At 38.1% G+C, this 13,694-nt stretch overlaps 1 protein-coding gene across 3 annotated transcripts in view; it reads right to left on the reverse strand.

The window, feature by feature from the left end:
- GSL10 (glucan synthase-like 10) overlaps positions 1-13,694 on the reverse strand; it is a 234,036-nt gene that overhangs the window by 202,410 nt on the left and 17,932 nt on the right. For all 3 annotated transcript variants that reach the window (XR_016432360.1, XM_090008729.1, XM_090008730.1), the window contains exons 3-4: positions 9,986-10,083; positions 9,347-9,510 (exon numbers count right to left, since the gene is read on the reverse strand). Coding sequence is in view for 2 of the 3 variants with exons in the window: in XM_090008729.1 (XP_089864855.1) it covers positions 9,347-9,510; positions 9,986-10,083 (262 nt within the window). In the remaining variant the exon portion in view is untranslated. The remainder of the gene's footprint in view (positions 1-9,346; positions 9,511-9,985; positions 10,084-13,694) is intronic.

Consider the following 13,694-nt stretch of genomic DNA (forward strand, 5'->3'; position numbering starts at 1 on the left):
CTCACTTACCATGCACTTTGAAAAATTACTTGTAAGTGTAGGTAGCGCTTCCAGCATCCATGGATGATATAGCTCAAACCATGCATATATATTTTAAGAGGGAAAAAAATCAATATGACCCAAGCCATCATCATATAAACCCTCGGGAGGTCGTCTTCCGTTGAAAGGTAGCAAGAGACCATACGTAGGGGTGTCAACAGGTCGGGTTTACCTGAACCTGACCTGGACCAAACCCTATAGGATCCCGGATATGGTGACAATTAAGAAAACCCGGGTATGGTGACAAATAAGAAGACCCGGGTTCGGATCCGAAGGTCCGATTAATACATGGATCCAGGTATAGTTTGTGAAATTTTATACCGGACCCGAGTTCTGATTAAGACCCACAATTTTTCAATGTAAAAATGATACAAATATTATTTTACCAGGTATGGTCCAGTATGGTTCATATAGTTCTTATCAGGTCCAGGTATGGTTTCTCTTATAGTGGACCCGATTAGACCCAAGTCTGGACCCGATACCATACCTGAAAATTGGGTCCAAGTCTGGTTCCACCTGGGTCTGGATTATAGTGGGTTTCCCAGTCAGAACAACTATGGTTTAGTTAAGGGGTGTGGAGTTAGACGCTCTAAACGATGTCTTCTAATACTATGGAACATGGTTTTAAGCATCACACCATATTGTACGATGCAATATAAAATTAATTTTGGTTATCTTAGGAACAAACCCCCACCCCACCTCCCGCCATTATTCACTTAAGGGAGATCACTGAGATAAAAAAAAAATGCCTTTTTTCTTTTGCTTCTTATTACATCTTTTCACCCAGTATTCACTCAAGGGAGTGGATTGAGGTTAGAAAAAAACATTGTTTTGTGCTTGTTGTGTTTTTTAAGGAAAATGGCATTAAGAGATTTAGTCAGCATAACCCCATGCACATTGAGGAACTTGCTGGAGGCCATGAAACAGCGATACCAACAGATACATCAAGATTTAAAAGAAAACAAGCAGGTGTGTGATGCCTAAGGTGTCGAAGTTTTAAGCAAAAATGCTTGATGTTAACGAGGAGGATGAATAGAAGAAGATGGAGATGAATGATAGAATGAAGCTATCTACTTTATTTTTATTTGAATTTCAAAAAAACACTCATTATGTAAAAGGTAAAACTTTAAGTTTTTAAAAGCGCTATAATTTTGTTTTCATTTATGTATGAATATTTTGTTATGTTAGCAAGTTTCCATATTTTTTCGGGATATGCATGCATTTATAGGCTTATAGAATATTAGTTTATTTTGGACTTTTTCCTTTTTTATTTAGATTTAAAGATGTGGAGTTTCTATGGCAAGAGTGCTGAGGCAAGATTGCGTTAAATTATGTATATACAAATATATATATATATATATACACACATATACATATACTTATATATATATATATATACATACGTATATATATAAGTATATATATATATATACATATATGTATATATATACATTTTTCTTTTTTATTCTCCAAATACCCGATAGGGGTATTTTGGTAAATCCCCATGTAATCCTTCCCCATTTTTTATTTTTATTTTTCTTCTCTTTTTTTTCCTTTTCTTTTTTTCTTTTTTCTTTTTGCCTTTTTGTAAGACCACAAGGGCCCCACTCATCTAGTTGTTGGTGCCCCAACGGTCATATTTTATGACCGTTGGGGCTCCCAACGACTAGATGGGAGCCCCCTTGTGGTCCCTTCTCTTTGGCTTCCTCCTCTATAAATAGAGGAGGCTTTCTCTTGTATTTGTATGGGTTTTTCACCCTCTTCTTTCTTTCTTCAATAATATTCAACTTATGACTTTTAGTCATTTTTCCCTTTAGTGGGTTTTTGTATACACTTTTAGTGTTTGTGTTTTTGGCTCTTGAGATTACTCTTAAAGAGTGGTTTGCTTGGTCGGTGCTTCATCTCCTCTTCATTACATGGTATCAGAGCAAGGTTGGTGATCAGACTTCTCTTTTTTGTTATCTTGGGACATGTGCCTCTCAAGCTTTTGAAGAAAGGAAGACTATTCGGCACCTATGGAACGTGATTCTAAAGTTGAGCTTTCTTTTAAGCTCAATGGATCCAATTACCTTATGTGGGCCTCCGCTATGAAAAATCATCTAAGAGGTAAGAAACTTTGGGGTTTTGTCATGGGAACTACTCCCGAACCCTCTCTTGTTCTAACTAAAATTGAAAGTGGGATTGAAAAAGCTTTTGATGGCAATGAACGCATTAAGGCAATCAATGACCATCAATTCAAAGTTGAGGATTGGGAAAGTAACCATGCTAAAATTTTGGCATGGTTTATAAACAATGTGGACCTCAAAAATTATGCAAACATTGCAAAATTTAGAAGAGCCAATGAGGCATGGTTCTTTCTTAAGGATATGTATACCCAAAAGGATCTAGCTAGACAATTTTTTTGTCAAGAAAAAATTTGTTCCACTAGACAAGCGGATATGACTACTTTAGCTCTTTAACCCCTCTTTGGGATGAGCTTGTTCTTCTTGAGCCCAAATGGGTGGCTCCGGAAGATATTGAGTTAAGAAAACAACAAATTAAAAAAGAGCATTTTTTCTAATTTCTCCATGGTCTACGACCGGAATATGAACAAGTTAGGGCATCCCTTCTCTAAAGAAGTAAAGCCTTACCCATTGAAGACGCCCTTGCCGAAGTATGCCAAAAAGAAACTCGATTTGGCCTAAGTATTAAGAGTGATGAAGTTTTGGCCGTTACTAGGCCCGGATCAAATGTAAAAGCATGTAGACCTCCCAACTTTAACAAAAATAATGGATATAGAAAGAGAGTAATTTGTCACTATTGTAATGAACCGGGACACATTAAACCGATTTGCCCAAAGTTTAAGGGGAAAGTGGCCGCGGTTGGAGAAAATTCTCCAAAGAAGGAAAAAGAAAGTGTCAAAGAGGGAGATATCAAAGAAACTTTTAATCATATCTCTGAAGTTCTCCAACATCTTCTCAAGACTTCTTCATCTTCAACATCCGGAGCCGCCATCGCCTATTCTTCATCACCTCCAGGTACGTGGATACTAGACTCTGGTGTTTCGTTTCATATGACATCTCATAAAAACTCTCTTTCAAATATTTCTTTTGAACCCATATCTTCTTATGTTTCAACAGCCGATGGGACAACTTTAAAAATTGAAAGTATTGGAACACTTGATTTTAAAACCTATGGAGGCTTGGAAATACTTGGGAGAGAAAGGTTTAGAATGGTTGACAAAGCTTTTTAAGAGGATTTGGCGGACAAATAAGATGCCTAATGAGTGGAGGAAGAGTATTTTGGTGCCTCTATATAAGAATAAGGGTGATATACAAGATTGCACAAACTATCGTGGTATAAAACTCATGAGTCATACTATGAAACTTTGGGAGAGGGTGATTGAGTCTAGGTTGAGGAAGGTGGTCATGATATCGAAGAATCAATTTGGTTTTATGCCTGGAAGATCAACTATGGAAGTTATACATCTTCTTAGACAACTTATCGAGAGAAATAGAGAGAGGAATAAAGATTTGCATATGGTTTTTATTGATTTGGAGAAGGCATACGATAGAGTACCGAAGGACGTTCTCTGGTTGACAATGATGAAGAAAGGTGTTTCTCTCAAGTACATTAGAAAACTAAAGATATGTATGAAGTAGTAACCAATGTCCGCACTTGTGGAGGGGTGACAACCAATTTTCCTATAACGGTTGGGTTACATCAAGGATCTGCTTTAAGCCCTTTCCTATTTGCTATAGTGATGGATGAGCTTACGAGATCAATTCAAGAAAATGTGTCGTGGTGTATGTTGTTTGCTGATGATATTGTTTTGATTGATGAGTCTAGAGCTGGGGTTAATGCTAAGTTAGAATTATGGAGACAGACATTGGAAGCAAGAGGTTTTAAGCTGAGTAAGAGTAAGACAGAATACATGAAAAGTCGGTTTAGTAAGCAACGAAGTAGTGATGGGAGTGTAGTGAAGCTTGGTGAGCGAGAAATACCGGTGGATGATTGTTTCAAATATTTGGGATCTATCATTCAAAAGTATGGAGAAATTGACGGAGATGTAAATCATAGGATAAAGGTTGGGTGGATGAAATGGAAAAGTGCAACTGGAGTGTTGTGCGATCGTAGAATGCCATTGCGATTGAAGGGAAAGTTTTATAGGACGACTATTAGGCCTGCTTTACTATATGGTACGGAATGTTGGGCTGCCAAGAGACATCATATTCAAAAAATGAGTGTAGCTAAGATGCGTATGTTGAGATGGATGTGTGGAAATATAATAAAAGATAAGATTCAGAACGAGGAGATACATAAGAAGGTAGGCGTTGCACCCATTGAAAATAAGATGAGAGAATCGTTTACGGTGGTTTGGACATATTCGGCGAAGGCCTAATGATGCTCTAGTTAGAAGGATGGAGAAATGGGAAAATATATTAGTTAAAAGAGGTCGGGGTAGGCCTAGTAAGACATGGATGGAGGTGACAGGAAAGGATATGAATGCTTTGAACCTCACCGAGGACATGGCATTGGATAGAAATGATTGGAGGAGAAGGATTCATGTGGAAGACCCGTAATGATTTTCTTTTTTGGTTCATATCGCCGACCCCAATTATTTTGGGAAGAAGGCGTAGTTGTTGTTGTTGTTGTGGTGGTGGTCTTTATTGATGACTTCACTCGATTTACATGAATTTACTTCTTAAGTCGCAAATCCAAAGTTTTCTCCTTCTTTAAAGAATTTCACGCAATAGTTAAAAATCAATTTTTGGGAAATCTATCAATTCTTAGATCCGACTGGGGAGGTGAATACATGTTCAATGAATTTCAAATCTATTTGAAAGAAAATGGAATTTGCCATCAACATTCTTGTCCAAACACTCAGCAACAAAATGGTTTTGCGGAAAGAAAGCATAGACACATAATAGAAATCACAAGAACTTTATTAATCTCAAAAAATATTCCAAAATCCTTTTGGGCCGAAGCGGTTCTAACCTCAACATATCTTATCAATAGAACCCCTTCATCTTATTTAAAAAATCTTTCTCCATTTGAGAAACTTTACAATGTCTCCCGATTATAAAAGACTAAGAATTTTCAGATGTAAATGCTTTGTTTTAACTCACAAAAATGATAAACTTTCTTCTAGAGCTATTGAATGTATTTTCTTAGGATATGGCAAAAACAAAAAGGTTATTGATGCTTTGACATATTCAAAAATAAACTTTATATCTCAAAAGATGTCACATTCTTAGAAGAAGAAAATGGTTTTTTGCATAAACCAAATGAAGATATTGATTATTCATTTTTATTTGACTTGTTACCTCAAGAAAAAGTCATTGATGATCATGTTGAATCTAGCGAATCACTCATAGAGGATCATTTTGAACCTCCAAATGATGACCAAAATTTAGAAGAAAATGTACCAAGGAAAATGCAAGTCTACTCTAGAAGAAATGAAAGTAATCTTCCTTGTGCCCTTGAAAAATTCTCTCAAAATGAGTCAACTGAAGAATCCTCTCAAAGAAGATCAAATCGTATTTCCAAAATATCAAATAGATTTGTATCTTATGATTCTTTTTCTCCAAATTTTTGGGCATGTCTGCTATACTTCACTCAATTCATGAACAAACTTATTATAATGATGCTAGACAATATGCTCATTGGAATGAAGCAATGGAACTGGAACTTAATGCACTTAAAAGGCAACAACTTGGAAAATCATTGACCCACCCAATGGCAAGAAACTCATTGGATGTAGATGCGTTTTTAAAGTAAAAACTAAGAGTGATGGCTCTTTAGATAGATATAAGGCTAGGTTAGTGGCCAAAGGATAGGACCAAGAGTATGGGGTAGATTATGATGAAACTTTTGCTCCTGTTGCTCGAATGACTAGTGTTCGAGCTCTTATTGCAATAGCCTCTATTAAAAAATAGCCAATTTTTCAACTTGATGTCAAAAATGCCTTTTTGAATAGAAATTTAAATGAAGAAGTTTATATGGAACCACCTCCGGGTATGAATTTAAATGGTAAAATTTTGAAATTAAAAAAGGCCTTATATGGACTTAAGCAAGCTCCTAAAGCTTGATATGACAAGTTTAGTAATGTATTAATCAATTTAGGATTTACTTCTTGCTATACTGACACTGCTCTTTTTGTTAAGAAAACAGGTGATTTCATTATTATTATTCTGTTATATGTTGATGATATGATCATCACTGGGAATGACAAAAAGGGGGTAAATGAGGTGAAGTATATGTTAAAAGAAACTTTTGATATGTTTGACCTTGGATTCTTGAGATATTTTTTAGGAATTGAAGTGACTTACTCCTCGCGAGGATACATTTTATCTCAAATGAAATTGGCAGCAGACATTTGTACCAAATCAGGAATATCTTATGAAAAGAAAGTTGAGACTCCTGAAGTTATCAATGCAAAACTGAGACTTGAGGATGGTGTTCTTCTTGAGGATCCAACCCCCTATCGTCAATTAATTGGATCTCTCACCTATTTATCCATCACCCATCCAGATATAGCTCATGGGGTTCATGCTGCAAGCCAGTTTCAGCATGCACCTACTTCAGCTGTAATGAGAATTGTGCGATACATCAAAAATACCATCTCTAAAGGACTCTTCTTATCCTCTTCCTCATCTCTTGAATTAAATGCTTTTACTGATGCTGACTAGGGAGGAAATCCCAATGATCGTATCTCAATTACTGGGCTTTGCATTTTTTTAGGTGAATCTCTCATTTCGTGGAGATGCAAGAAGCAGCAAAATGTGTCACTATCATCCACTGAAGTTGAATATCGGGTTATGGCAATGACAACAATGAAAATTGTATGGCTCAGAGGTCTTCTTGGTGACATGGGCGTCCTTATTTCCTCTCCCACCAAGCTCTGCTGTGATAACAAAAGTGCGATCTACATTGCAAGCAATCATACTTTTCACGAACGGACCAAGCATATCGAAATGGATTGCCACTATGTTCGAGACGAATACCTCAGAGGAACTATCACATTACCATACGTTACTTCAGAATATCAATTGGTTGACTTCTTCACCAAAGCACTCCCAACTCCACAATTTATGTTTCTTCTTAGCAAACTTTCGGTCTTCTCCCCGTAAAGTTTGAGGGGGCATGTTAAATTATGTATATATAAATATATATGTATATATACATATACTTATATATATATACGTATATATAAGTATATATATACATATATGTATATATATACATTTTTCTTTTTTATTCTCCAAATACCTGATAGGGGTATTTTGATAAATCCCCATGTAATCCTTCCCCCTTTTTTATTTTTATTTTTCTTCTCTTTTTTCTTTTTCCTTTTCTTTTTTTGTTTTTTCTTTTTGCCCTTTTTGTAAGACCACAAGAGCCCCACTCATCTAGTTGTTGGGGCCCCAACGGTCATATTTATGTATGACCGTTGGGGCTCCCAACGACTAGATGGGAGCCCCCTTGTGGTCCCTTCTCTTTGGCTTCCTCCTCTATAAATAGAGGAGGCTTTCTCTTGTATTTTTATGGGTTTTTCACCATCTTCTTTCTTTCTTCAATAATATCCAACTTATGACTTTTAGCAATTTTCCCTTTAGTGGGTTTTTATATACACTTTTAGTGTTTGTGTTCTTGGCTCTTGAGATCACTCTTAAAGAGTGGTTTGCTTGGTCGGTGCTTCCTCTCCTCTTCATTTCAGATTGCCACAATCACCATAACTCTTATATCTTGTTTGGGAAGGTTTGGCAACAATTATGTACAAGGCAGTTGAAGAGAGTTTTCTCAATGGCCTTCCCATGCAAGGAGTGGAACCAATAGGCCTCCCGCAGTTTGTAGATGATAACATGGTCTTCAGTTCAGCTTTCAAATGTGTAGGACATGGTTGATCTTGAAGGCATTTTGGGAATCGTTATGGCTGAATATTAATGAGGACAAGTGTGAACCATTCATGTTCAACACTGAACCAAGTGTGTATCAAGTTGCAAAATAGATATCCTTTGTAAGCTAGGGAAGTTGCCAATGAGATATGTGGGCATGTCCCCCATTAAGGGGAGAGGCAGTGAATGAATATGGGAGCAGATTGAAGATAATTTGAATTCAAAAATACAGTCATTGCCTGCAGGGTATCTATCCCTCTCAGTTAAAATTACTTTATCTAGGCATATGATTCCCTCAACTCTGACATGCATGATGTTCATTTTCAAGATTGCCAGCAAAACTGAAAGGAGGATCTCCAGAATGATTTGTGATTTGTTTATTTGGGCCACAATGGAGATAAGGGAGGACACTTAATCATCTAGATGGTTGTCACTTGTTGAATAGTGTAATATGTGTAATAATTATGTATTACTAGTCTGGTTGCTACCCTCTTTCTTTTGTACATAAGATTATTGGAGGGGTATTTTTGTATTTTGTCAGGAAGTTAGAGAGCCAACTAAGTTTGTCCTGTAGTGTAACCAAGAGGGACGTCCCCTTTAAGACGTATTGTTTTTATTCATTAGAAAATGAAGTTTCTTTGTATTTTTTCTCTGTATTTTGTCTTCTTCTTGGAGTGACTACCATTTCATTAATAGCAAAAAGGTACTATGAGGAAACTCAGTCCACTAATATCAATTAGCATAACTTATATTTGAGTTCCAAAAATAAATATCAATTGGCATCACATAAATGAATATCAAGTAATAGCCAGAAAATTGAATTTCAGGAAGCTCAGTCAATTAATATCAATTAGCAAGGGATAGATGAATATCAATTGATAGTTATATAAATATATGTATATACAGAAAATTGAATTTATTGTGATTTTATTATCATATATTCACATACAACAAAATCAACATAAAATTACACTAAATTCAGTTCATTTCCTTACTATTGTTTACATATTAGACATTTTCCTTGTTTCCTTTTCTTTCCTTCTGGTTGATTTCCTTGTTTCCTTTTATTTTCTTCTAAGTTCATTTTCTTTACTTCTAATCTCTCTTTTTACTAAGATTTCCTTTTCCCATACCAATAAAAAGTCTTTGGTTGGTTAATGCTCAAATCTCTAAACAGCATCAGCTAGTAGTACGGAAGGCAGTATTACATACATATAAACACACACATGCACACAAACATATGTATATATAATATGTGTGTGTGTGCGCACGTGTATGTAGGTATATATGTACTTGAACCATTATAACCCCAAAAAAGAAAGACTTCATTTCATATTTCAAAATGCAATGAAGCTGACAGGTTTTGAAGCGGCATGCAGATTATAGAAAAACCAAAATAAATGAAAAATAGTCAAGTTTAGAATCCATACTCTCCAAAGTTAGCACTGAAAGCACGAGATTCTCTCAGCCTCAGTTCTTCCTCCTGTAGTTCATCTATTTTATGTTTTTCCCTGTACAGCTTGTAAAAATCCTGCAAATGGGCAATGTCCTGGGACCTATCTATGACTCCGCCATCTCGCTTTGCAAGTTTTTGCTGAAAACAGTCAAATGGCAGAATCAGAAATGATTTTCCAAATAGAAATGTGATAGAACCATGAAAAAAGTTCCTTGTCAAGCATCAACAGATAGAGAGTTCTAGGATTTTCTACCAAAAGGGTAATTTTCAACAGAAAAGAGACAAAGGTAACAAGCTTTTTGGAAAAAGCAATTTTTTTATGACATGGATCCCTCGCTGAGAACTGGATCACTTAGTGGGCCCACCCCTCTGCGAGGTAAACCTTGGGTGGGGTCACCGACATCCAAGCCCTTAAGGAGCCCACCAGTTAAAGGTACCCGCATGCCCGGTGGGAGTCAAACCTGAGACAAAGGGGTCAGCACCTTCACCCCAGGCCCGCTGCTGCTCAGGTGACCCAGGCGGGTGTGAAAAAAAAAAGTATATGTCAAAGCAGACAACATAAATAATAATTTAGATACAATATGTCAAGTAATAGGATATAAATAATAAATACCTTAATGACCGACATGAGGCCAGTTTTGAATTGCAAGACACCCCTTCCCTCACTATTAGGATCCAAGTTCTGTGCCAAGGAATACGCATGTTCACATACTACATAGAAATTTAGCACCATGTTAGAAATTTGATGAAGGATAGAGAAAAGCAAACAGAAATTTGACCTTGATAAATGCCAAGCATGATGAGGATCAGTGAAGAATAAAGTTCATGGAAATAACTATTCTCTCACAATCGATAGCAGGAGACATAATTGACCGAACCAAAAGCAACAACCCATGACCCAAGTCTTTTAATCCAATCACACAAGCATCACATTTAAGACAGTTTTAGATCACAATGTTGCATGTACATTCAAACCAGTTTTCAGATATCTCAAATCCTGATCATAGTCACTCAATTTACATATGGAGTTAATCACATGAATTAGGAGAAGAAAAAAATATCAAAGATAATAATATCTTAAGGAGAAGGCAAGAAAAAAAATAGTTTTTCATACATCATCTTAACAGTCATAATTTCAAATTGCAATCTGTACCAATCAAGGTAATGCCATATAAGCACAAAACAAAGACGGAAAAAAAAGAGTGATTGGGATCAGATCATTATGGATCCTTAAAGCTTAAACAGACTCAGGTAACACAGGAAGATAGTGTTATGTCGCCAGTTCTCAACAGATCCAGGTCTGATTGGTGATTATACCCAAAAAAACAGATATTTTAATTTTCTTTAGTAGTTCAATGATAGGAGATCCAGGTATCTGGAATTATATCAGTTGCTTATCATAATGAACTATGTGAATGAGTTTGCCAGGGAGCATAAAGTGACTAAACTAAAAGAGAACCCACATGCAGTGTCATTATTCTTGCTGCTTAGCGCACTCAGTGCTTTCTTTCTTACTTTGTTTCACTTCTTCCTGGCTTCTGGTGACTACGTTTTACCAAGGTGTCATCAGTTAGGTATGTTTTTCTTCAAGCTTTTTTTTATGCAAGGTAGCTTGATTACCTAGAGCCACTAAGTGGATAAGCTTGTTTGTTTCTGCACTTGAAACTACAAAGACAGCTTAGATTTCGTTATAGAAGGCCTACCAGCACCAGTACCATCAGCAGAACACTACCTTCAATTCCTTTTTTCTCTCATATTTCCCCTCAAAACCATGCATTTGTTTAATTTTGAATTTGTCCTTTTGAGTGAACTTCTCTTACCTTTGTTAATAAAATGATACTGATGCAATTTAAGGTTTGCTAGATGTCAATGAGTCTTTACCAAACTATTTATCTGCAATTTTTCAAGACAACTAGCACAACATCTTTTATTTAGCAATCTTCCGCCTCTAGGTAATGTGGTGAAACTATGGCTGTAAAACCCAAGTTCTCAGACCTAGGACGGGTCCAGACCCGACCCAGATCCGTACCGGGTAGCCCCCCCCCTCCCCGATCTTTTTAAAAGAGGGCACGGGTTAGGGTTCTCAGACGGAAGAACCCTAACCGCAGTCACTCGTTCCTCTCCTCTCTTACTCTTCGCTCCCTACGTCCGACGATAGCAGCAACGTCGGGTACACCTCTCCTCTCCTTCTCTTCGCTCCCTATGTTTGATGGTACCAGCGATGCCGACCGACGACGCCGGGTACGCTCCCCCTCTTCTCTCTCTCTCCCTCTGTTTTCTCCCTCTCTTCTTTTCCCCTCTCCGTCGGGAGGTCGGCAGGGAGCCGACGGCCCCCTGCTGCGACTCCCCCCCTCTTTGTCTTTGCGTTCGTCGAGAGGACGGCAGGAGAACGGAGGCCCCTGTCGTGTCTACCCCTTTTTCTTTCCTCTTTTTGGGGCTTGTTGAGGGTAGACAGGTGGCTGACAACACCCTTACCACCAATACCTTGGGGCTCTGCCGAGGGTCGGGGGGGAGGCCCCTGCAGCCCCCTTTTTCCCTTGTTCTGGCCAACAGGCAGGGGCGATGCCCCTGCCTGATCCCCCTTTTACAGGGAGACCTACTGGGCTCCGCAAGTCTGGCAGGAGCAGTAGGTGCTCGTCACCTTGTTTGGGGCATTGCAAGTTTGAATCCCACGGTGTGGTTGTATAACCAGTAGGGATCTACCTCCCCTTTTCGGAGAGACCAAGTGGGGCTCCGCTTGTTTGGTAGGGGCAATGAGAGTGCATGTTACCTCGGGTTGGGACGTTGCAGTTTTCAAAACCTGCTGGCAAATGGGGGCACGTAAGGCAGGGTAGTCGTGTCCTCAAGCCGGAGTTAGAGTGGTTAGACTGAACGTGGATTTATCCATGAGATTCGCTTAGGTCGCTAGGTCGACGGTCTAGGTTCAATTCTTAAGGGCATCAGCCATTGTGTGAGCCGAGGTGTGGGGAATGCCTTGGGGTCAGGAGATAAGCCTGCATACGCTGTGAAGACAACGACCTTAGGCACGGGCAGCGAACATAGGTCCATTTTCTGGGAAGTTGTTCTCCTCTTTTCCTTTCGTTTAATCTTCTCCCTGTTGTGACCTCTTGCCTATTTCAAGCGTCGATTCTAAGGTACGGGTATTTTCTTATGTGAAACATTTGAGGAATCTGATGGAGGTGGATTCCATGCTTGCTTTTGATGGAAATTTATAGGGAAATAGTGGATCTATGATCCTACTATTGTGTATTGATGTTTTCTGGGGTTTTCCTTGTTTTCTTTTAATGTATATATATATATATATATATATATATTCGTATGACATCGGATGGCATGGAGATGTCGGCTGACAGATTCGACTGGCCTGTCAGGTCGTGCCTCTGGTGGTAGGCCCAGCCGAGTGATCGACTGGGCATGGCTATTTAAAAAAAAAAAAAGAATGTATGAGTATATAGATGAATGCATGTAAATCAAAACTTTTATTTATGTTGTAATTTCAATCGAGTATGCTCATGTGAGATGGATTGGTTGGGTAGGTGGAGTGAAAATTTGCTACATGCAGAATTTAATTTGACATTAGTGCTATGATTATGCAACAACAACAACTACGCCTTCATCCCAAAATAATTGGGGTCGGCGATATGAACCAAAAAAGAAAATCATTATGGGTCTTCCACATGAATCCTTCTCATCCAATAATTTCTATCCAATGTCATGTCCTCGGTGAGGTTCAAAGCATTCATATCCCTTCCTATCACCTCCATCCATGTCTTCCTAGCCCTACCCCGACCTCTTTTAACTAATATATTTTCCCATTTCTCCATCCTTCTAACTGGAGCATCATTAGGCCTTCGCCGAATATGTCCAAACCACCGTAAACGATTCTCTCTCATCTTATTTATAATGGGTGCAATGCCTACCTTCTTACGTATCTCCTCGTTCTGAATCTTATCTTTTATTGTATTTCCACACATCCATCTCATTATACGCATCTCAGCTACACTCATTTTTTTAATATGATGTCTCTTGGCAGCCCAACATTCCGTACCATATAGTAAAGCAGGCGTAATAGTCGTCCTATAAAACTTTTCCTTCAACCGCAATGGCATTCTACGATCGCACAATACTTTAGTTGCACTTTTCCATTTCATCCACCCAACCGTTATCCTAGGATTTACATCTCCATCAATTTCTCCATCCTTTTGAATGATAGATCCCAAATATTTGAAACAATCATCCACCGGTATTACTTGCTCACCAAGCTTCACTACACTCCCATCACTACTTCGTTGCTTACTAAACCGACATTCCATGTATTCTGT

This window comes from Nuphar pumila, chromosome 6 (genome assembly GCF_984573655.1).
Source record: "Nuphar pumila chromosome 6, dmNupPumi1.hap1.1, whole genome shotgun sequence".
NCBI lineage: Eukaryota > Viridiplantae > Streptophyta > Magnoliopsida > Nymphaeales > Nymphaeaceae > Nuphar > Nuphar pumila.